Source organism: Cupressus sempervirens, chromosome 3 (genome assembly GCF_028749045.1).
Source record: "Cupressus sempervirens isolate cs-2001-9-10 chromosome 3, ASM2874904v1, whole genome shotgun sequence".
NCBI lineage: Eukaryota > Viridiplantae > Streptophyta > Pinopsida > Cupressales > Cupressaceae > Cupressus > Cupressus sempervirens.
Window position 1 is genome coordinate 544469268 of NC_143120.1, and position 24526 is coordinate 544493793.

At 33.8% G+C, this 24526-nt stretch overlaps 1 protein-coding gene across 6 annotated transcripts in view; it reads right to left on the minus strand.

Moving 5' to 3' along the window:
- EMB2757 (Transducin/WD40 repeat-like superfamily protein) overlaps nt 1-24526 on the minus strand; it is a 254050-nt gene that overhangs the window by 166545 nt on the left and 62979 nt on the right. For all 6 annotated transcript variants that reach the window (XM_089820808.1, XM_089820807.1, XM_089820803.1 and 3 more), the window contains 2 exons: nt 17201-17271; nt 17008-17110 (listed from right to left, as the gene is read on the minus strand). In XM_089820808.1, coding sequence (XP_089676934.1) covers nt 17008-17110; nt 17201-17271 — 174 coding nt within the window. The remainder of the gene's footprint in view (nt 1-17007; nt 17111-17200; nt 17272-24526) is intronic.

A 24526-nucleotide genomic window follows, 5' to 3' on the forward strand; every position in this document is an offset into this window, starting at 1 on the left:
ATCTCCATTGGAGAAGACATAGGTCTGCAGTTCCACATTCCAAATCTCTTCAAGATGTCTAATGTATACTTTCCTTGATTAAGTATGATGCTGTCAGAATTTTGTCATACATCCAATCCTAGGATGTAATGAGGGAGTCCTAAATCTTTCATTTCAAATTCTCTTATTAGATCTTTCTTCCATTGATCTATAAGATGATCATCACCTGTTATTAGTAAATCATCAACATACAGTATTATAATTACCATATCATCTTTATCCCTTTTATAATATAGATTTGGATCAGCTTCATTCTTAGAGAATCCTAAGACAGTGAGATACTTATCAATCCTTTCATACTATGCCCTTGGAGCCTATTTAAGCCCATTGAGAGCTTTCTTGAGCCTACAAACAAGAACTTTAGGGTTATTAGTTTCACATCCTTTATGTTGCTCCAAATATACCTCTTCTATAATCTTTCCATTCAGAAATGTTGTTTTTACATCCATCTAATGTACTTTCCATCCTTTTGATGTTACAATAGCTAGGACTGCTCTTACAGAGGTGTATCTTGCAACAGGAGCAAAGGTTTCTTCATAATCAATCCCCTCTTTCTAAGAAAATCCCCTAGCTACGAATCTGACTTTATATTTTTCAATGCTATCGTCAACAGCATGCTTGATTTTAAATACCCACTTGGAAAAAACAACAGATTTACCTTTAGCTCTTGGAACAATTTCTCAAACATCATTCTTCATAATGGATTGGTATTCCTCCATCATGGCATCCCTCCAAGTTGTATGTTTAATAGCATCTAAAACATTGGAAATCACTCATGTTTGCTACACAACTAGAAAATATATTGGGTCTTTTCCTTTCTCTGGAGGTTCCAAATGGTGTAGCAAAGTCTTTTGCTTCCTCTACTATCTTAATGGCCCAAAGTGCTCTTTTCTTAGAATTTTGAGTTTCTTCAAGGTTGAGATTTTGAATTTTCATCTGCAATTTCTTCAATGTTCTTCCTCTAAGACTTAGATTCAATATTTCCTTCAGAACTAGGTAAGGGAGAGGGATCTCTGGAACTTAGGGCCCTTTTGAATGCTAAATCTTCTTCAAAAATTACATCCCTGCTAAGTTCAATATTTTTTTGACCACGTATAAAAATCATATATGCTTTAGATATTTCACTATATGCAACAAAAATACCTTTCCTCCCAAGGGGCTCTAACTTAGTTCTCTTTTCTTTTCGAACATGTATATATACTGGGCATCCAAAAATCCTAAGATGACTTATATTAAGTTTAACCTTAGTAAAAACTTCTTCAGGAGTTTTTAATCCCTAAGATAGAAGTGAGGACTTTTGTTTTGAATATAGACAGCAGTACAAGATGCTTCTACCCAAAGATAATATCCTAGATTTTGATCAAATATCATAGCTCTTACAGCTATAATTGTCTTATTCTTCCTTTCTGCTACCCCATTTTGTTGTGGGTTATAAGGAACCGTATACTCCCTCTTAATTCCTATTTCTTTACAAAACTCTTTCAACAAATCTGAGGTATATTCCCCTCCATTATCAGTCCTAAGAGTTTTAATTTTATGTACTGATAAGTTTTTAGTTAGGGTTTTAAATTATTTTAAATCTCTTAAAGATTTCTTCTAATTCTTTACATTTTAAGAAATAAAGTCAAGTTTTCCTAGAGAAGTCATCTATAAAAAGTATATAGTACCAAAATCCTCCAAGAGAAAGAACAGACATAGGTCCACATAAATCTGAGTGGATTAATTCCAAGACATTGTTAGTTTTTCTACTGCTATCATGAAATGGACTTTTGGTGTTCTTACCTAGAGCGCATCTTTTGCATATGCTTGAATGATGTTTATTTAACTTAGGTAAATCAATAACCATCTTCTCCATAGTCGATAAGGTTTTGAAATTTAGATGTCCTAACCTTTTGTTCCATATTTCGTTTATATCAGCAGCTTCATGGATTAAGGCTTAAGTGGGTCGACTAGATTCTGAATTTAATTCATACAAGTATCCCTTTCTTTGACCAATCCATTTTGCTTTCTTAAATGAGGAGTTCTTGGCCCAGGGCATTACTTTACCATCCATGAATGCAACATTATGTCCATCTTTAAGTGTTGTAACCGAGATTAGATTCCTTTTTATTCCTGGTAAACAGAGTACTCCTTTGAGAAGAAGAGAACTACCCGACTTTAGTTTCAAGGTGCGATTTTGAATTCCTTTTACGAAATGTGTTGAATTATCACTAATGGTGACTTCGCCATTAATTTTTTCTGATATAGAGTCTAGTGCTTCTCTATATCATGTAATATGTCGAGATGATCCACTATCAATCACCCATGCTTTACTTAAGACTTCATTTGATAGTGCAAAATACAATACACGATCTCAGGATCATAGTTATCTTCTTCTCTAGTAATGTTTGTACAGTTCATTTGTTGTTTAGAATTCTCAAGGCAATTAGATCTATAGTGTCCAGAGTTTTCACATTTGAAGTATTTTATTTTGGATAGATCTTTCTTAGGTTTATAATTCTTTTGATTACCCTTTTTCTTCTTGAATTGCTTCGTCTTGCCTTTATAGGAATTTGTGTTAAGAACATGAAGTTCTTCATCTTCAGTTTTCAACTTTCCCCCTTTCTTAAGTTTTCTGGATTCTTCCTGAACACAATCTCCCTTAAGTCTATTAAAGTTAGGAAGATTGCCTCTAGCACTTACTCCTTGTGAGAATGTTTCTCATGAATTTGGTAATCCATCTATAGCCATCAGTGTTAGTTCCGTGTCATTAATGATGATTCCTATACTTGCAAGTTCATCTATTAGACTGGCAACCCTTAGGAAGTAAGAATTCATCAATTCTCCCTTCTTTATTTGTATATGATATGGTTTCCTTCTTAGTGCGAGAACCCTAGTTGCATTGTTAACCTCATATGCCTTTAATAATGCATTCATCATATCAAATGTTGTTTGATGTTTTGTTAGCATGGGTACTATTTCATTTTTCACTCCATCTAATATAATCTGTATCGCTTTCCTGTTTCCTTTACTCCAGATTGTTTTATGAGGTTCAACAACAAGTTGTCTGGATGCTGAATCAACAAATTGTTTTACATCATTTTCTTCAAGAATCATTATGATTTTGAAATTCCAAGAATCAAAGTGTTTTTTCCCATCAAACCTGTCCTCGGGTCTGATTGTGTATGTCATGAAGAAAGAAGAATGATGCTAGATATATATCAACTCTGACTATTTAATTTATAGAGCCTAGACTCGACTAACAAAGCTCTGATACCATGTAAAGTTTCTGCAAAATTCTGTTATGAATCAGACTTAGATTGTACCTTTTCTATGTTTGTTGTGGATGATCTTCAATATTCAATCTTTGAATGAATGGAGAAATATAATTCTGGAAATTCTTTTAACTTCTGCAAGTCATCGTAGGGAAGTATTGATTAAGGAGTAGACTTGTGATTCTTGTGTCCTTAAACTTCAAACACACCCTTATTAAATATAGAGATCAAGGGGAGTGTCCTTACAAAGGACATGTCCCTTCCAAAGTCGGCCTGGAATGCTCTTCTCAAAACCGGCGACTTTCCAAAGAACAATATTAGTTTAATGCGTAAACTAACCAAATAGATTAGTTAGATAAGAAACAAGTTATCTAAGAAAGACGCCGTTACCTATCAAGAAGGGAAGACAAGTATATAGACCTTAGAAGGGATCTTATGCAAGAACAGATCAGTCCGATCTGTAATTAGATCAATATGATTTAAAGTTATAGAATTAACAATTACAACAAATAATATACAATGCAAAACTAAAACTGCAAATTTTCTCAAACTCGATCAATCTTAGATTCTAGAAAATTAAATTCACTAAATTGAACTCAATTCCACAAAAACAGTGAAATTCAAATTTTTCTCATCCTATATATCACAAATGATATATATTGAAACAATTAAACCTGCAGCACATCCATATATTGCTTTGATCACATTTTACATTTCCAAATCAGTTGAGGGGACCCTGCAGGTTAAAATCGGTCATTAAGGACTCGATCAATCTTAGATTCTAGAAAATTAAATTCAATAAATTGAACTCAATTCCACAAAAACAGTGGAATTCAAATTTTTCTCATCCTATATATTGCAACAATTAAACCTGCAGCACATCCATATATTGCTTTGATCATATTTTACATTTCCAAATCAGTTGAGGGGACCCTGCAGTTTAAAATCGGTCATTAAGGAGGACCCATATTGGATACAATAAAATCAATAAGGTTCAGCTCACAACTTGAATAAGCATCAGTACTATAGTGATTTCGACTAGTAATAGACATACTTGGTTTAATATTTGTGTTCATTATTTGTCTCTAAGAAATCGACCGTCAATTTCTGAGTGGGATAAAATTTAAATTTACACTTCAAAGCAATTTTATCCCACTCATCATGAAGAGGAAAGTTCTATCAATAGGAAATGCTCTGCTCAACGACAAGGCCAAGTTATGTAGGCTTGTACACATGAATTCTAAAAAGGGTTATCCAAATGGGCTAAAATTTGCAAGATGATCATAAGAAGGTGAACTACAACATAGGATTGCATAGCCATCTGAGGAATCCTATGATGGTAGCTAATCCTAAAGATGTGGATGAAACAATTGCCCAAGTGAAGCATCCTTTTCAAATGCGAAAAAAAACATCAAAGTGCTTTAAATCCAAAAGGGACAGTTAATTGTAATGCTGCTATAACTTTGTGACTGTTGACTGAGTGCTCTCCTTGTCAATCTTCTTAAGCTTGAAATTTTGTGTATTATTGGAGATTCTACTCTAAGACTGGGCTTCAACATTTGTACCAGAGAATCTCTCACCACACATATGATCAATTTTAAACAATCGACCTAGATTTTTTCTTTTTCTTTTTTTGAAATTCTTTTCTAGTGAAACCACAACAGACTCAAAGCAATGAAAATGAAAAGACTAATATTTATGCTATCATGGGCTCTGATATATTTGGAAATACGTGAACTCTGTTGTCGAATATTTTCTATGATGTTAGCAACTAAGTTGCTAGTTCGGATTCGGATTCAAGATTCGGGTTCAAAATTTATTCAAAATTATTATGGGCTGGCTTCAAATTCATTTTGGGTTCGTCCATACAAAAACATGTGTGTGTGTGTGTGTGTGTGTGTATATATGCAGCAGCGAATAAGTTCATACACCACTATACTAATTGTAAAGCAACATAGCAAAACACACCACCATATCTATTAATGTTTTCATCCAAATGACATATGTTTTACCTTCTATGCCTTTTTAGTGGTCTATTTGAAGGTTGGAGAATTGAATAGACTAAGTTAGACAAAAAAAAACTTTAAAAATTTCAAAAATATGAGTTTTTATGTCAAAGTCTGGTCATGTCCTTCCACTGCATTTGAAATTCAATGCAAATTCACCTAAATTTAGCCCAGGTCTGTGTGACAGACTTTAGGCCTAATTTGACCACCTGCAGCAGACCTTACAAAGAATTAGATCAGGACCAGACTTTAGTCAATACCGAACCAGAGTTTGCTGCCTCCAGAAACGAATCTGGTAACTTAGGTTAGCAATTATAGAAACTCCTGTTACAAGTTTTGAAGCAAACATACATCAAAAGAATATGCTATGAAGCACCAAACTGAACATTCAACTAAAAAACATCTAAGAATCTTGAGACGGACCTGTTGTAAGAATTTGCTAGTGGAGACAACCAACGGTAGTTATCAAACGGACACTCCAGACATCATAGGGCTTGGGGTGATAGCCCTAACAAGATTATTAGGTCAAATATTATCACAAAATGATCTGTATAACATAGTTCAAGTCTTCTAGAACAAAGGTTGGTCCTGTCGGTCAACTGAGATGAGTCTTCTGTTCATAACAGAGACATAAACATTCAAATGGCACCTCCCACTAGCATTATCCAACACCTCCGAGTTGCATATTCACTTCTAAAATTCCTGGCAGCCTTAAAAACCCCCTGCTGCTGTACAAAAGTGCAGGGAATTGATGGTTTCTAGCTCCAAACCAGAAGTACCAAAGAGACAAAAAACAGGGGCAATATAGAAAATTAATTTTGATCTTCAAATCAAGCTAAACTAGATTTAAACTACTGATGATAATCACATGTCTGAACACCTCCCTCCATGACAAACAAAGCCCTAAATAGGCCTGTGCTGAATCCAAAACTCCCAACACTGGCCCTAGACAGATTGTTTAGTCCGCTTGAAGTGTACAGCTCTTCTAGTTTGAAGACCCAGCAGATAATCCTTAAAAATTGATTCCAAAATGGTCACCAGCAATCACACCACGGTTCATTACCCAGATTCGTTAAGCACCCAAGCTCAACCCTTTTAGCAGCAAAGTCAGATTGATCTGCTCCTAGAAAATATGGTATGGCCAGCCAGTAAAAACCTCTGAAGACTGAAACCCTTCAAAATCTCAACCTAAAACTTAGAATAAATACCAAAGCAAATTCCCGAAGTCTCTACAACAAACAAAAAACTCCATTCAAGCACCAATGTGATTTTGAAGTGAAACCACCATAAACCAGCTAGGGAGGATCTATCACCACCCAAATCCAGCAATTTCAAGAGTTATTTTGCCCTCAAGGATTTTTGTGTAATGTCCCCTGCTAGGACATTAAATTATTTGTTATAGGAGTTTGCCTTTCAGACTTTTACATGCCAAAGATTTATATTTCTTCCTAACTAATTGATGATTTCTCAAAGTTTCTTTATTCTATATATATGCTTCTTTCATTCTAAGAGTCACGACTTTACTTAAATAATAATTATATTATATTTGATAATATAATTATATTAATAATAATTATAATATTGATCTTAATAATTATATATTAATAACATATATTATATTAGTAATATAGACTATATCAAATACATTAATATCAATATTACTACTTATAATATATTTATTTTATTAATCTAAAATTTATATACTATCTAATTCTCGTATTTCATATTAATATATTATGCAATGAATATAGTAAAAATAACATTATTATTATTTTATTATTATTTATTTCATTTATTATTTAATTATATGGATTTATTTTGATAGGGATATCACAGTCCTACCCTCTCTGATTTTGCTTGTCCTTGTAATGACCCTACTCAAATCCAACCTTAAAAAACTGATTGAAGGCTCGAAGAATTTTGTCAAACACTTTGCATACAAGGGGTCATATGACTGATATAACTTTTCAGATTGCTGCAATGACTCTTGTTTCGATTTGCATCAAAGAGAATACTTACAAAAAGACTCCAAATTGTCTAAACAATGACCTAACATGAATGTGCAACTAATTTTGACAATATTCAATACATATATGTGACTTAAACTACTTGCAATATGCAGCTACAGCAACTAGTAATTATGACAAATACTTTGGATGCAACCTAAGATGGCATTAATGCACTTATAACCAAGTGGCATTAATATAAACACTTAGTATGCAAAATTATAACATTATTTATGTCAAAAAGAGAACTTACAGCCAATTGACATTTTGTCAAACAATTGGCATGCAAACTAATAAGCTGATCTTCAAACTCTAGGTTTGCAATATAGATAGTCTAAAAATTACAACGCTCTTTCAATTGCAAAATCCTAGCCTTCCTTTGATACCAATAATGCCAAATGGCAAACAAAGACAAATACAATGTGAAATAGTGAAGTGCTGAAGCTATATTTGGTAGTCAGCTGAAAGCCTACATTTCTTAGTAAATATGCTAAATGAGAAGTGAAGAACCTGATTGTAGATGGTTGTAATAATTTTCTTCAATGCTGCCCCTTCTGCTTTGCTTTTTTCCGATCTGCTTTTTCCACTTGCTTTTCTCGGATTTGCTTTTTTCATTTTGCTTTTTCGAATTGCTTTTTTCAAATCCACTATTTTTTCAAACTGCTTTTTCGGATTGCTTTTTTCGGAGCTGCTTTTCGGACTGCTTTTTCGGCCTGCTTTTTTTCGGTTCTGCTTTTTCGGCCTGCTTTTTTCGGACTGCTTTAAAATGGCTTCCTATAATTTCGGACCCGCTAGAAATGACCTCCAATAATTTCGGCCCTACTAAAAATGCCTCCTGAAATGCTGAAATTCTGAAAATGGCCTTAGGCCCAATGATGCCCTAGCTAAAGTGACTGAAGTATCACCTCCAAATGTGCAACTCTTTAGAAGATATTTCACTTCCTCAGTTATGCTAATCCAAGGGAGTTTTCGTTCCCAAAGATCAACTGACTATCTAAAACCACTTGGCTCCACAATAGACTATGTGACTGAATCACAATTTGATGTCAAGAGAGAAAATAAACAACTGGATGATTAGAATGAAGCTTGGGGTGCCTATTTATTCTTTTTCTCCACTTTCTCCAGAAACTTCTAGAACATTATTTTATTTTATCTATTAAGTGACTTTATAAAAAATATTTTATAATTCAAGTCACTTTATTAAATTAATTAAATATAAAGTCACCTTTTAATATTTATTTATTTGATAACTTTATAAATAATTAACTTAATATCACTTATTTATTTAATTAAAATAATTAATTAGTCATCCTCATAAAATATTCATTATTTTGGACAACCTAATTAATTAAATTAATTAAATCAAATTGCCTCCAAAATGGGGACATGACAGTCCTCAAACAAAAACCATTTATACATGACTTTTTGTAGAACCATCATACAAAACATATAATTCGATGCAAGAAGATTTAGTATACATCATAATGCATGAAAACACAATGCATACATAAAGTAGACATATGGATGCATGAAAACACAAAACATACGAATGAAAACACGAAACATACATGAAGTAGACATATGGATGCATGAAAACATGAAACATGAAGCAAACATATGAATGCATGAAAACACAAACAAGACACGATGTGGACACATAATACATGCATTCTTGATTAATGCCTTACAGTTCACTAGAGTCAAAATGATGATTTCCAAAATTTACTTCTTCGATAGAATCTTGCAATCACAAGTGATCATTACCACATGTGTATGCATAAATTTCAAAGAAAATGTGAGTGAAGATAATTTAATGTGAGTCAAGATAATTTATTCCAAGTCAATCTCATACTTCCACACAAGGTGGCTTACTTAGGGGGATGTTTGTTTTTTTTGCACTTATTATCATTCTTTAGACAAGAAGAACACCTAGAATGTAAACAAATTGCTTAGGCACCAATCTCAATAGTCTCCCTCAATGTTTTTGTGGATCCAAGCCTATGATCCCATCTTGGAATGACCTCAAGGCAACTTGATCCCATATTGGTCAAACCTCAGGACAACTTGATCCCATCTTGGTCAAACCTCAAGGCAACTATAGGGATGTTGATCCTACCAATCTCGGAATAACCAATTGGTTGGACTAGCCTGAATACACCTTTGTTCTCTCTCCTGAGGCTATCTTTATAGGTAAGTAATGAACTATATGTGAATTAAAAAGGTCATGTTATTATGAACATAACTCTGATCTAGAAGGAATGCTAAGATGGAATAGGTTGCTTTGACACCAAACTCAACAGTCTTCCTCAATCTTTCTATGGATCCGAGCCCTTAATCCTATCTTGGTTAATCCTCAAGGCATCTTACAGGGACACTAATCCTTACCCATCTCGAAATAACCCGTTGGCTGGAATTGCATCCCTATTCTTTTCTTCTAGCTTAGATTTTACAAAGGGACTGAGCATAGATATTACTTAAATGAATTTATTCAAAACATTATAATGTATAATATACTTACCTCAGAGATGGACGAGTCTAATTCTTCTATGTTGGTGATGTATTTATGTCTGATTGTGTCAGACGTAGATTGCAAAGTTTCCTTTCTTACTGGTTTTATACCCTTCCCGGGTACTATGTGTGATATAATATTGCAGGTTACTGGCTATATGTGTCGTTTTGACTAATTGTATTCAGATTCTCTTCTGTCTTATATTCTTGTCTATTTATTTTGTATCTGTGGAGTGCTGTTGTATAGAAGACCCAACTATAGTACATGAATTACTGCCCAGGTAAGTATTTATGTTGTTCTGTAGTCAGAATTGTCATTCCTGAGGTAATGACAATCCTGGTTGGTGCTATGTCAAACAATAATCTGCTTCTGCTCTTAGTGGCTGGGTATGCCTTTGCAGTTGTTACTTTGAGTGCATTCCTATTTTGATGAATGGGCTGAAACTTATGTTCCACTTGCAGATGCAGAAATTATTGATGCCAATACTAAATTTTCTGTTAATGATACAAATCATGATATGGTGCCTATACGTTTCCCAATCTAAAAGGTAGATTATAATGATAGGTGTTCTTCATTTCAATCGCTGTCATCCTGCCTTTTCCGAACTCACTCAATTATAATTAGCACAAATCCATTTGATAATTATAATCACTGCCCAGCTTGATATAATTATGGGAAGTTGATTCAATATACAAATTGTGTTGATCATTCTGATGTTCCAATTATTGATTAGAAATGTTTGACAGTTATTGATCAGTTTTTTGTTGTTCTTTCAGATCCCCTTTTCATTGTGCGCTCTCATCATTCGATCCATTTTATTATGATTCCATATCGATATCATATGTTGCTTGATTCCTCTTACCATGCAACTCGATAGCTTCCATTTTGTCATAGGTGATTGTTACACTAGCAAAGTTTTCTTTACACATGCTGATAAGACTTGTTTTGAACTTCTTAGAATATCTTAAACATGTCTATTCCCAGCGTGCAATCATTTCATTTTATCTTTTGTTATGATTAATTTTGAGATCACAACTATCAGAATTCTAAATGAAATCAGGTATACAACTTGTGACAGCACTCTCTATTGTACCGACCAGCGACAATGGACAATATGACCACTTGATATTATTCACTTTCTAAGTCATATGTAACCTGTGATGTAGCAGAGAAGGAAGCTAGCTATGCCATGAGCTGAAAAGAGGTGGTCGCTTATATGAAGCAGCACTGAATATAAGGGGGCATGTCAGAAGTATTGGCTAATTCAAAGTATGATGAATGCATTCATAGGGGAGACTGAATCGATACAATACAGTCGATTCAAGGCTATCAATTCAGTCTCGTCCACCACAAACCACAGAATCATCACCCACAACCTGCAAAAATTGACGGCTGGACTCGCACAAGCTCCATGAAATGCTCAGCCCGATATGTTAAATATTTGCCAGACTTTAGATATTTCTTTGGCCAAACTTTGTAATAGGTAAGCGCTGAATAGTCATTTTCTCTTTCCAAATATTTTGTTCAAACTTTACACCCAATGATTTTTAATGCTTTGAAATGCGAAGGCTTCACTTTATAAATTTGGGCATGTCTCTAAATATTTCAGGCTCAAACTATAGAGTCCTTCCGATAATTATATAAAATATTTGAATAAAGCTAGGCTTTAATAAATTGCTCGTTGGTCTCTGAATGGCTTCCTGAAATTTTATTCCCAACTCTATATGTTCCCAAGTACATCTTTCAACAGATAATAATAAATATGCACATGCCCAATGATTTCTCTCCCATCCAAACTACACAAATTAAACATTAATAATGTTATTCCTTTCACTCATTACCCGGGACTAAATGAACAGGCTTATATTTGATTAAATTTGGGTCACAGGTACGAATACAACTTCTAGAGGAAATATTCTGGATTACCAGTAATATATAAATTTCAACAGACTTGTAAATTTTATTTTCAGTTAAGGATTATAAGCTTTATTCTGATGTAGCCATCTGAAATTTAACTCAAAATCCAAGCTACTATTCTCTTTACCTGCTCTGATAAGAAACCTTTCTATAACTATCTCTGATAAAGTTTCACAGGTTGGAAGGAAAACCTGCTTTGCTACCAATCAAAATGTCCCATGCTAGGACATTAAATTATTTGTTATGGGAGTTTTCCTTTTAGACTTTTACAGACCAAAGATTTAGAGTTCCACCTAACTGATTGATGATTTCTCAAAGTTTCTTTATTTTATATTTATCTTCCTTCATTCTAAGAGTCGTGACTCTAAATCAATAATAATTATATCATAATAATTAAATTATATTTGATAATATAATTACATTAATCATTATATATTAATAACATAAATTATAGTAGTAATATAGATTATATCAAATATATTAATATCAATATTACTACTAATAATATATTTATTTTATTACACTAAATATTATATAATATTTACTTCTCATGTTTCATATTAATATATTATGCAATGAATATAGCAAATTTAACATTATTCATATTTCATTATTATTCTGTTAATTTATTATTTAATTATATGGATTTATTTTGACAGGGATATCACATTTTGAGAAGATCACAAGCTCTCCAAAATGCAAAAGCAAAACAAATTCATCAGCGACCTCAAGATGAGCCCTCAACTTTTTTAATAGCTTTTTAAGCAATATAAAATCATTTTTCCCATGTCTAGCTTTACAGTAGTTTCATATAAAAGAAAGCTACAGAAAAGGAAAAAGTTTATCATAAGTAGTCATATACGGGCAGCAGTATTATTCCTCTTGGCTTTGTGGAAGGAACCACAGGACAGTTTCAGCTTAAGCTTCCCGCAGGGCTGAAATTCGTTTGCATACATCCATCTTTCTCATCTAGTTCGGCACAACGGGAGAGAATCTGCTAGGATTATGGCTTTTTAAATTTATCAATTGATTTGTATTGCGGTATATCCGTAAATGCTTTTGTTTTGTCGGAATGATTTCCAAGATCTGATTGGTTTTGGGTGTCACAGTGGGTTTTCTGGGTTTCTTTGAAGGTGTGAGGGTTTCTATCGACTATTTGTGATTTTAAGGGTTTTGTTATTCATTTCATAGATTATCTTGTTTGATTGTTCCATGCGACCCAAAACTTGGTACATCTGCTGAATCTTTTGAAATATATGGCTTATTAGGCCTGTTTTGGGGGATTCAAACACATTTTGTTAAATTTGTTAGAATTGGAAGAAATAGGTTTAGGTTTTCTCTTTGTACCCTTTGGGCATTTGGAAACAAAGAAGCTGATAGATTCACAAATCAAGGGACAAATAGAGAAAACTATGTTATTAAAAATAATCCAGTTTCAATACTTTAACAATCCTCTCATTCCCCATATATGATCATATGGAAATGCAAAGTAGGTCAATGTTAAACTCATCTAATACTGTAGTTAGTCTAAATGGAAAATCTAATTAAGTTTTTCGGTTATTCATATTAAGATAATATCTTATACTTTCTATAATAGTCAACTACTTGTCTGTAGTTCGTCTTTCAGTCTAGATAGGAATGTTTCCTATCCTATCTCTTTTGTCTTTAGTCTAGATAGGAATGTTTCCTATCCTGTCTCTAGTTTTGTTTCTAATTCCGTCTTCAGTCTACATTGTTTCTTTTAGAAACAACGTCCTTGTAATTCTTTATAAGAAACACATTTGTTCCTTTGTTAATCAATCAATCATCCAGAAATCCGTTAATCTGCCAATTCTTCTTGAATCTTGTAACATTTTGCATGGACACGATTTTCAGATTCATAAACCCTAGCTGAAACTTAGATGGGCACAGATAAATTTCTCAAAAAAGTAGAAATCTTGGGCATACGTTCATCCATCATAATGGAGAACAACTGATTCTGCTCAATCCTTGGATGGCTCTACGAAGCAAAATGTACAGTGTAATTATTGTCACAAGTTCGGCCATATGAAATTCGAGTACCGGAAACGTTTGGCTGCCCAAGCAAGGCAAAATGCTTCCCAGCCAACAGCACAAGTTGTCGAGCTTCCTGATCAAGGCGAAGCTGCATTTTTCACCTACTGAATTTGTTTTTGTTTTTCTGGGTTTGTTGATTTTCTCCTCAAAAATCATTTCAAGTTGTCTATAATACACAAGATTGCATGAGATTCTGGGTTTTACCATTTTTTCCACAAAAACGAAGTTTTGTAATTACAACTTATTTTGAGTCATAGCACTCTTCTGGCAAAGCTTCTTGGTTTCAGCATTCTGTAGATCCAAGGAGGGTCTCAATTATCACAGAATGTTCCGACATCCGTACGTTGACCATTAAGGGAGGGTATTAAGATAATATCTTATACTTTCTATAATAGTCAACTACTTGTCTGTAGTCCGTCTTTCAGTCTAGATAGGAATGTTTCTTATCTTGTCTCTTTTGTCTTCAATCCAGATAGGAATGTTTCCTATCCTGTCTCTAGTTTTGTTTCTAATTCCGTCTTCAGTCTATGTTGTTTCTTTTAGAAACAACGTCCTTGTAATTCTTTATAAGGAACACATTTGTTCCTCTATTAATCAATCAATCATCCGAAAATCCATTAATCTGCCAACTCTTCTTGAATCTTGTAACAATTCATTCATATATTATTTATTTTGGTAAGTGTATCTAGGAGCTATTTCGTTTAGCCCTAATCTTTTGGAAGACCTTTAAGTGTAGTAATTTTATCATATCTTTACACTCAAAAGGTGGCACACTCTAAACCCTTCTATCCAAATGATTCCATGAGTTCAGAATGCTTGGATGTCGGCTTAGAGCTCCCTATCCACAGAGTGCAAGAAAGTATGTTTCAAGTATATGAGGGCTCTCGACTAAGCCTTAGAGATCATTTTCTTGTTAGTAAACCATGCAACAAGAGGTTTCTTTGAGACAAGATGCAAGAATGCAAGTGTCCACAAAGGGATTCCTCAAAATGCAATGCACACGTGAAGTAAGCTTAATGAAATGCAAAATGCAGCTATTGTAATCAAGATGAGAGTATTAAAAACCAGCCTAGTTATGCTATGTGATCTATATTATTGCAAAAGAGAACTAAGCTACATGCAAGTACACTAAAATGCCATGAATGATAGAAAGTAGACAAGAAGTAGACATTCTCCACAAAAGCTCTCAAGGATTCAAATGGTAAACCTATAGCATAACAGTACTCAAGAGTGTGCATCCTTTGACAAGGGGAGAGCTCTTTCTTTTAAAGACATACGGACGGTGGAGATCAAAATCAAATGATGGATGATCAAGGGTGGAGTTTGAAAATGGGCTTAATCCATGTGCACACACAAATCAACCAATAAACAAAGAGTTGACTTTGCATGTGAGACAAAAGGAGCCTTTTCTTTTAATTTGTAAAATAGAAATAATGCTTTATGTGTGCACATTGAGTGGGTTAGAAGAATGGGGTCTTTTATTTAATTAAAAGGGGACATGTTCTTTTAATCAAATAATGAACTTAGGATAGCATAGTCAAACTATAGGTTATAATCAAATTAATTGATTTTTAGCAATTTGGTCTAGGCAAATGATTAATTAATTTAGCCAAAATGCGGAGAAGGGGGCTAAAAGTCTAGATGACCATTTATAGGTGATTACAATATCTAGATAAGTTATAGATATCTTTATCATATCTAGATAAGTTATAGATATTGGATTTCAAGACTAATACCAAACTATTCCCATATTACTAACATTGGTCTTGGCTGAGATTGACTATACGCAGGAATTTTTCAGGCATAAATATAAAAGGAATCACAAAGGAAAATTTCAATATATGGTAAATATCATAGCAAGAAAAATATCAATCAGCAAACTAATGTAATATCTCGATCTCAAGGTGTAATCATAGAACAAATATTGCAAATGGACAAGAAGAAATGAGTTCTCAAATTATGAAAACAATCAAAGAAGATAAAAATGTATAAAATTTGATTCATATGTAAAAAGGGGGATGCCCTTTCAAAGACCTCTGTTAAGAAACAGAGGCATTTGTACATATATAGATAGGAAGTGAATGTCCCAAGCTACACTAGGGGTTTTCTTTCCCATTCTTTTCCCCCCAATGCCTGCACTTTAAACGGGGAAAATTATGTAATTTTCAAAATATATTAATGAAAATTGGCAATAGCCTTTTACCGATCAAATAAATAAATAAATAATTTTCCCATGTCTACGCCAAAACTTCTTTTATAAAATAAATAATTAATTTTATGAAGCACTTTTCAGCATTTTGAGGAATAATCATTTTTTATCATGAATAGAGTCCCTTTTCCGAGGCATCAATTAGAAATAAATTTTCAACGCCTTTAAAATGAACTATTACACTTAGTTGTCCCTTTTGATATTTCCACTATTGAACTACTTAAATATTAATTAAAAGACTTGATAACATCCAAATTATGGGAAGCGCCCAAATGATATAATTTTGAAATTTTGATCATACAAAGGTGATTTTGAAGGAGATGATCAGAGCCAACTAAGTGACTTTCTAAAATTTCTCTGCTCCTCAAGTTTGGAGAGCACCCAAAGGGTTGGAAAACAATTCCAAAAGCATCAAAGTGCTCCATCAAACTAACTAAACTCATATCCAAGAATATTTGCTATGCAATACTAGTCAAAAGCTTCTCCAAGAACGTTGGAGTTCTCCCTAACTAGCTAATTAGCCTCTGGAAGACTTGGAAGCTGACTAAATGTGCACAGATGTGCAAAGCATGAAAAAGGGCCATTAGGCACTTTGTTTATCCCACCTTGCTATCTGGTGGTTTAGTTCTGTCTATGCCTGTTTTTGTAAGATGATCCTTGGATCTCGGTTGGCCTTCCATTGTAAAGACATTATTATTCAACAACCATGCTAACCTCTTTAGCTCCCTTTACAAGCAAAGGTCTATGCTGATTTACATATATTGGTCTTCTGAAGCTTTATGTAAATATTAGACAAGCTTTGGGTATTGGTGATAACAGAGAATTAACAAAAAAAATGTTGACAAGTTTGGTGCTCCAAATGCACAGCTCAAAATTGACATACCACTCTAAATTAATTAAGTCCTAAATCAGTTTTTCTCTCGCACTTGGTAAGATTATTGTTAAAAATATATAATATACAAATATAAAGAACCAAATGTTCTGAGAGTGATGGAACATAGCAAATGTGCACCTCGTGACTTTGTAGACAAATCAGTCGTATTTCCGTAGGAATCAGAACAAGGTAATTGGAAGTGCTCCACCTGCTCTCCATTATCAATATCCCAAATCTCGACCTGTTTTAGAGCATGAAGAGCTAAGAACTCAAATAAAAGAGATTATAGAAAGTCTGATTATACTAACTCAATCAAAATTATAGAACATACCACAGATGTCTCCTCTCCTGCAACAGCCATCAACACTTTTCCTTGGACAGAGCATAGAGGTGAAATAGAAGCTAAACACCAAAGAGCCCGAATATTGTCAGTGTGGCCACATCTCAATGAAAGTATTAAATAATAATAAAGGCATTTTCTTGAATAAATACCAATACTGATATAACATACAACAAATTTGATAATATTCTAAAACAAGCACTTGCATCAAAAGGAGGTGCAATGGTTGCGCCAATAGTTAGAATATCTATGTCAGATATTATATTGAGAAAACTAAATGTTGAAAAATGTTTTTGGTTTATGATAGTGTAAAATAATGATTTACATAAATAATCTATTAGATATAATATTCTCCTCTTTTTCTATTGGGCCTGTTCTATACAACTACTACAATTCAAACAAAATCACCAAATACAATTTCCTAAGTATTAAGGATTTGTATACTTATTTATACTTTCCTGCATCTTCCAAAATTTAGATTGTTTTTTTGCTTGAATTCTAAACTTCACTCTATAATCACAAGCAAGTCTCTAGGTGGGAAAGTTTTATGTTGAATGTGTTTGAGTTAGAGTAAAGTGCAATGTGTAATTCACGTCTTTCCATTAATCATTCTCATGAAAGATGGGTTCTTGCAAAGCATGGGTTGACAAACCCTTGACGTATAGGAAAGCTGAGGAAGCATACCTAAGAGTAGTAAGGGAACTGGAGCGTGTGGAATGGATAGAGCAAGCAGCAAGCGTCGGGCCTTGAAGAAATGTCCCTTGGTGCTGAAGGAGCAGTGGAGGCTCTTGGTCGAGATCGGGTGGTGACTAAGCGAGGCGGCTCTAGGGCAGATGGAAACACAGTTTTCTGGACGACGGCTAGGCAGCAGCAAGAAACGGGCAGAATTTTGTTGCTTGGAGCTGATGAGAAGGATAGCAAAGAAAAAGCAAGAAAAATCCAGTCAGCCAAGAAAATGCTAATGGAAACCAAGTTTAAAATTTGCTTAGAGAGAACTGTAGGCAGACAATAAAGTTGCATAGGAAGCAACAGAGCTCGAATTTTCATATTACATAGGAGCTCGTAGTTTATTTATTATTATGTATTTCTGGGTTATTGTGAAGATTGTAAAACTTTAAATAGTAAATGTCTAGAATAGAGGAATAGCTTATAGATGAAAATAAGCTAAAAAGGGGAAAATAGAGATGTAAGGCTGAAGAATAGCAGAGGTAGATGATAGATGTACTTTTACTTGATGATGTAATGTACTTACGTTTCTAAATTAATACAAAACACCTATTACCGATCAAAAATAATAATACTAATTAAAATATTAAAAACATTTTTATCAATGAAATTGTAATATATATATATATATAACACAACACTTTAATTATTTTTCTATATGACATTTTTATTATTTTAGTACTTTCTATTATCTCTTATTCATTATAATTTACAAGTAATTTTTTTAAATTAAAAAATCGAAACAATTAGTTTTAATGTTGCATTAAAACTAACCAATACCTTTCCACCCTTGTGTTTCAAGTCAGTGAGGTAGAGTAATTAAATGAAATAGCTTAGGGAAGATCGAAAAAACGAATTCTCCTTGTTTCAAATGAGTTCATAAAATTTAGTTAATTTTGCAAAACCAATTTTATATATGAGATACATCTTAATTACATAAACCTCACTGCTACAGTTAAAACTTGGGGCCTCAATAATAATTGAATAAATTCTTCAAAATGTACACACTCAAAAACCCATTTTTATTGCCTTACACTTTTCATGCATCCATTTTTTTGCGATTAACACATAGAATATTTTTCCCTGAACAAGATCTGACGAAAAACTAAAATTATGAATATATTTCAATTTTTTCCCATTTAAGATGGATATAACAGCTGCTACCATAATTAACTTCTCCAGCCAAACTACAAATTGCAATCCCCTGAATTGGCTTAACTCTAAATCCATTTACAAAACTATCATCAAAACAATATAGGAAAAACACCATTCATTTAATCCTACAATTTAGTTGAAATGAATACGTTAAACTAAATAAAAGTAGCACCATTCACTCAAACCCTGAAATTGAAAAACTACTAATCATTGACAATACCAGTTCCGTCAATAGGAAAAATCCCAAAAATCTAGTCAAGTAATTTTGAAAACAAATTGTGAAACAAAAAATCAAAATTACCGACATAGATAACTGGGAAGAGAATACAAGTGCCTTCTCATTCCTCTTCTTCCTCTCTCACCAGAACTACTCCTCCCAAACATTAACTCTAGAATCAGTGAATTTCTATCATTAACGTCAAGCTTATAAACTTGGAAAGCCACCAGAGCAATCAGTGAATTTTTATCATTAACGTCAATCCAACTGACTCATAAACATAACAGAGGTGTCACAGAAGCCCACTGGCATTATAAGCGATGTTTTCCACCTGATTATATGCTTCTGACAACTGAATGACTTCACCGGATAAGACATCACACTTCCTGGTCAAAGTCCCCTGTAAAGTGGCCTATCAACTAAAATTAGTTTCTCTGACAAATTTGAAATTGCATAACTTTCTCCTTTTCATTTATTTTTTGTTTTGAAAAAATGCATCTCATTTACATTGATAAGAAGAAGAATACAAGAGCCAATAGTGGCATGTTGTGATGGTTAAGTTGTTGCATTGTTATCCTTGCCATCAAGGTTCAAATCTCATGGGGATGAGGTCCCCCGTTTGTGGCCTCACTGGTTCATAGCTCCAGGTCAAAGCGTTTACCCCTCTTTAAAAAAAAAAGAAGAAGAATACAAGAAAAACCCCTTCCCATGAAAGCGAGGAAAGAAGACACCTGGGCCTGCACCCCCAGTGATCACAGAAACACTTAGTTTGAACAATCATTGATAGCTTAATTCAAGTTAAGACTTAGAAATTGGTATTATTAATACAAGGTTTTAGAAGTATTAATTTAAATTATGCAGCATCTAATTTATGGTGACAATTTAAAGGATATTTCTAGAGCTGTGAATCACCCCTGGAAAAAGAATTAAAAATTCAAAGTCTCAATAAACTAAGAATCAGACTTCTAGGCTTGAAGAACTGAATTAAGAACATTGCCATAGTATATTTAGCCTAGTATCATCTATTGTGGGAATGATTTTTTATGATTCTACTAAAAACCTCTTAAGATATTTATCTGTTACATTAATTTGCATAGAACTAGTTACAGCATGAAGGTTAGTCAATAAAATATTATATAATTCAGCATATGAGAAGCATAATATATAAGAGAAAATAATGAAGTGATAGAGAATATAAGCTGGAATTTCTCTGTAAGGCTTGGTATAATGCAAATTGTGATATTGCTATCAAGATTTAACTGTGTGATTTTTGAGTCAAACTCATTGACCCATATTTCATGAGTAGTGATTCAACATGAATCCATCTCTCATGAGAATAAATGGAACACTTAGCACTCATTGGATCTAGGTGATGCTCACAGGGGTGAAGCACCGGGACTTCTCGGGAGGTCACCCATCCCAGTACTACTCTAGACTGAGCGCGCTTAACTACGAAGGTTTCCTCCATGGTTAAACCCAAAGCTTGCAACCCCATTTGCAAAACCTTCACCAAGTGTTGTGCCTTATGAACCATTCATTAGAAAGGCCCTTAAGCTCATCAATTGATAAGTAGGAGATAATTTCCACAGCAAGTCAAATTGTGATATTGCTATCAAGATTTAACTGTGATTTTTGAGTCAAACTCATTGACCCATATTTCATGAGTAGTGATTCAACATTAATCCATCTCTCATGAGAATAAATGGAACACTTAGCACTCGTTGGATCTAGGTGATGCTCGCAGGGGTGAAGCACCGGGACTTCCCGGGAGGTCACCCATCCCAGTACTACTCCAGCCTGAGCGCACTTAACTACGGAGTTTTCTTCCATGGTTAAACCCAAAGCTTGCAACCCCATTTGCAAAACCCGAGTAGTTAAGCGCGCTCAGGCTTTCATCATATCAACAGAATTCAACGATACTAATTAATCCATCATAACTTCTACTTGTATATATATCATAAAAGTAAAAATACATGTTACCAATAAATGTTTGAATATTCAACTTATCTTTATCAAATGCATGTCTTGACATCTTGCAGAGAGGGGAAACATTGTTAGGGGCTTAACCACCCAACCACGGACCTTAAACTTATCTCCACATTTTCTCTAACCAGGAAAGCCCTCCCTACCCGGAATAGACATGGAACACCTTGTCAGTCACTAAGCATCCTGGTACGTAATCACACCACTCAACTTGACAACAGTGAATGTATTGGACATGCATGAGCTATCAAATGATTCTTTTTAGAATAATAAATAATTGTTATGTCACATCTGAATTATGTTTTCATGCTAATGCAGATTCCTTTCTCTCACCTCTTCACCCTTTTCCTTGGCTATACAATCAGGTGAGCCCCAGGTGTTTGAATCTTAGAGCAACTAGCTCTCTCTATTGATCCTCAACAGATGTAAGAATAATACATGTTTCCAGCTTATCACATTCTATGAATTTTGAGGAATGTAACTTTAAGACTTGCAGAATAAATATCATTTGATTTCGACTTTCAACAGCATAATAAAGATATGATATCATGTCATGGATACTTGGCTTTTACTCATCATAAACAGTTATGTCCTAAAGAGGGACTAACCGATGATATTTAAAACAAGGACGATTTGCATCATAATCTAGAACTGTATCAATATGCAGCAATATCAGATAATAAAACATTTTACAATGCCTGGGATATGGACAACCAAATAACCTGGTAAAATCTGGAAAATAAAATGGAGTCTTGCTAGACGCTAGCAATCAGCTCTTTCACAGAATAATCTTCAAGCGCAATCTCAGTGTGATTTTCAATCACGTCTTCAGCAAAATATCAAAAAAAAGCAAATCATTGCAAAGATAATGCAATAGTTATCAAGTGGTATATTGCAGGGATATCGTGTGATATATGCAAAGTATCAGATGATATATGGAAAAGAAATCGGGTGATAAGTAAAAGAAGTCAAGTGATCTCTCAGCTTCATAATATAAGAAGGTATCGAAATCTCTTTGGCTTCCAAGAAGTCGTAACTCATAAAGAAGAGACTTGGCTCTTGAATGCCAATATTATATGCCAAGTGTGCATTTCAGTTTCAAGTAAAGAATTGAATAAATAAGCAAAAGAATTTGAAAGGTTACAAATCAAAAGAATAATATAAACATATTTATTTACTTGCACGTAAATATATTTTATTAATATGGCACATATTAAATGTTTAACCAAGGCCATACCTTTTAAATATGTATATCTAAATACATGTTTCATCTTGGAAGATTTATTTTATCTTCTTGTACATGCATTTAAATGTACGTATTAAATAGAGAAAATCTTGTATAAAAATAATAGTATGATGTCACCTTTAATTTATATCTTTGTGTACGTACATAAATATAAAATATGTATTATAATGATGTAGTGGAAAAGTCAACCAAAAGCCATTTGAGGTACACATTAATTAAGTTAAAATGATTAATATTTTTAATGTTTACTTAATAGCTCATGCGTATCTAATGTGTGTATCCTGTTATGCAGTCACTATGTCCTCGACCATGGTGATTCACGATTCGTACCCATTTGCCCAGTGATGGTGAAGCTCCCGTGCCCAATTCTTTTCTAACAATGCTTCCACCCCTATGACGTGCTCCCTACAAGGAAATTCTCTGCAGTTAAATCATATTACCATAACAAGTTATTAATCATAAATAATCATAACGGCTAACTGCCTTTTCAATTCCATGAATTCATGATAGATAATCATCTAACTTGTTGTCTTCATATGATATTATAACAAATATCCATCTTACCATTTCGTAGGATTATAACAAATTTAATTGTCAACTAACTTCATGTGAACCTCAACCGCTATATGAACATTTTTAATTGGGTCGAAAATTGGGATGTAACAAGTACGCCCTGTGAGAGCTTAACAATGTCAGGAGTTACAAAGACACTGTTAGGTGCCACCCTATTAGCGGATTTACGTCTAGCACTGTTAGGAGCTTTACCCTGTTAGAGGTAGCCTTGTTAAAGGACTTCGAACACTAGTATAAGTGTCACCCTATTAAAGGATTTACAACAAAGGACCTATTAGGATCCACTCAGTTAAGGGATTTTGACTGTTGTAACTGTTAGGGAAAAAAAAAAAGAATGATTTGTAGAACAACACTACCTTTGCTTGATTAGATCCACTAAAGCTCAAACACACTTCACAACACAATTAGCTTCTTTCTGGTTGGATCACACCTTGCACTTCTTTACCACACTTGCTCGACCACAATCAACAACAACATAACGTTCATCCTTCACCAGTATCTACTGGACTTTCAAGTCCACTACCTTAATCAAGCCCTAAACAGGTTATAGATATGAAACTCAAATATCCCGCTTATATACAATGCTCCATAAGACATATCTTAAATCAAGTAACATGCTTACAAGACTGCACCAACCAATTCATAGAGTTTTGTGCCAAAGGTCAAACACTTTTTGACAAAACACTTGCTTCTTGTAGAATCTTCTCCACATTCTATCATTGGACAATGTGATGCTAAATTATGACCTCCAATTGCACATCCACGTTACTAGATCATGATTGACTCATCCAGATTCACTGCAACCTTAATACTAGTCACTAAACATCAATTAATTGATTGTTCCTCAAGAACTCATTTCTCTTTAACTTATTCATCAACTACAAACACTGCTTCACCAATCATCTTTCCATCTTGGAATTTCTTTACCTATCATACTAATGAGTTGTGATCGTAACCATATCAACTTCACTATCTTCTTCAAATCATCCTAAAATCGCTACTCTTTACGCATCGTAGATTTGACAAACCAATCAAATCACCTATTATTTGCGACTAGTTGTTCTAGTAGTTGCACTGATCATCTCTACCTCCACTCTAGCAGCAACAGTCATATTATGGACTTTTAGAGACATCCCCAATGCTCTCTTAATGATCACAACCACTGAAACTCACTAAAACACTTTGCTCATCATGGTCATGCTCGGGAACATACTAGGAATGCTAGGTCAGTAGTTAACATCAATTACAACACAATAATTGATCGTCGTGCAATCAAATTTGTATTATGACATAACTAACATCACCACTCATCACATCATTAGTTATGCCAACAATCTCCCCCTTTGGTACTGATAGCAACACCTATTGTACTTCTATGCTTTAACTTTGTGCACAAACCTGTTTAGCAGCTATCAGT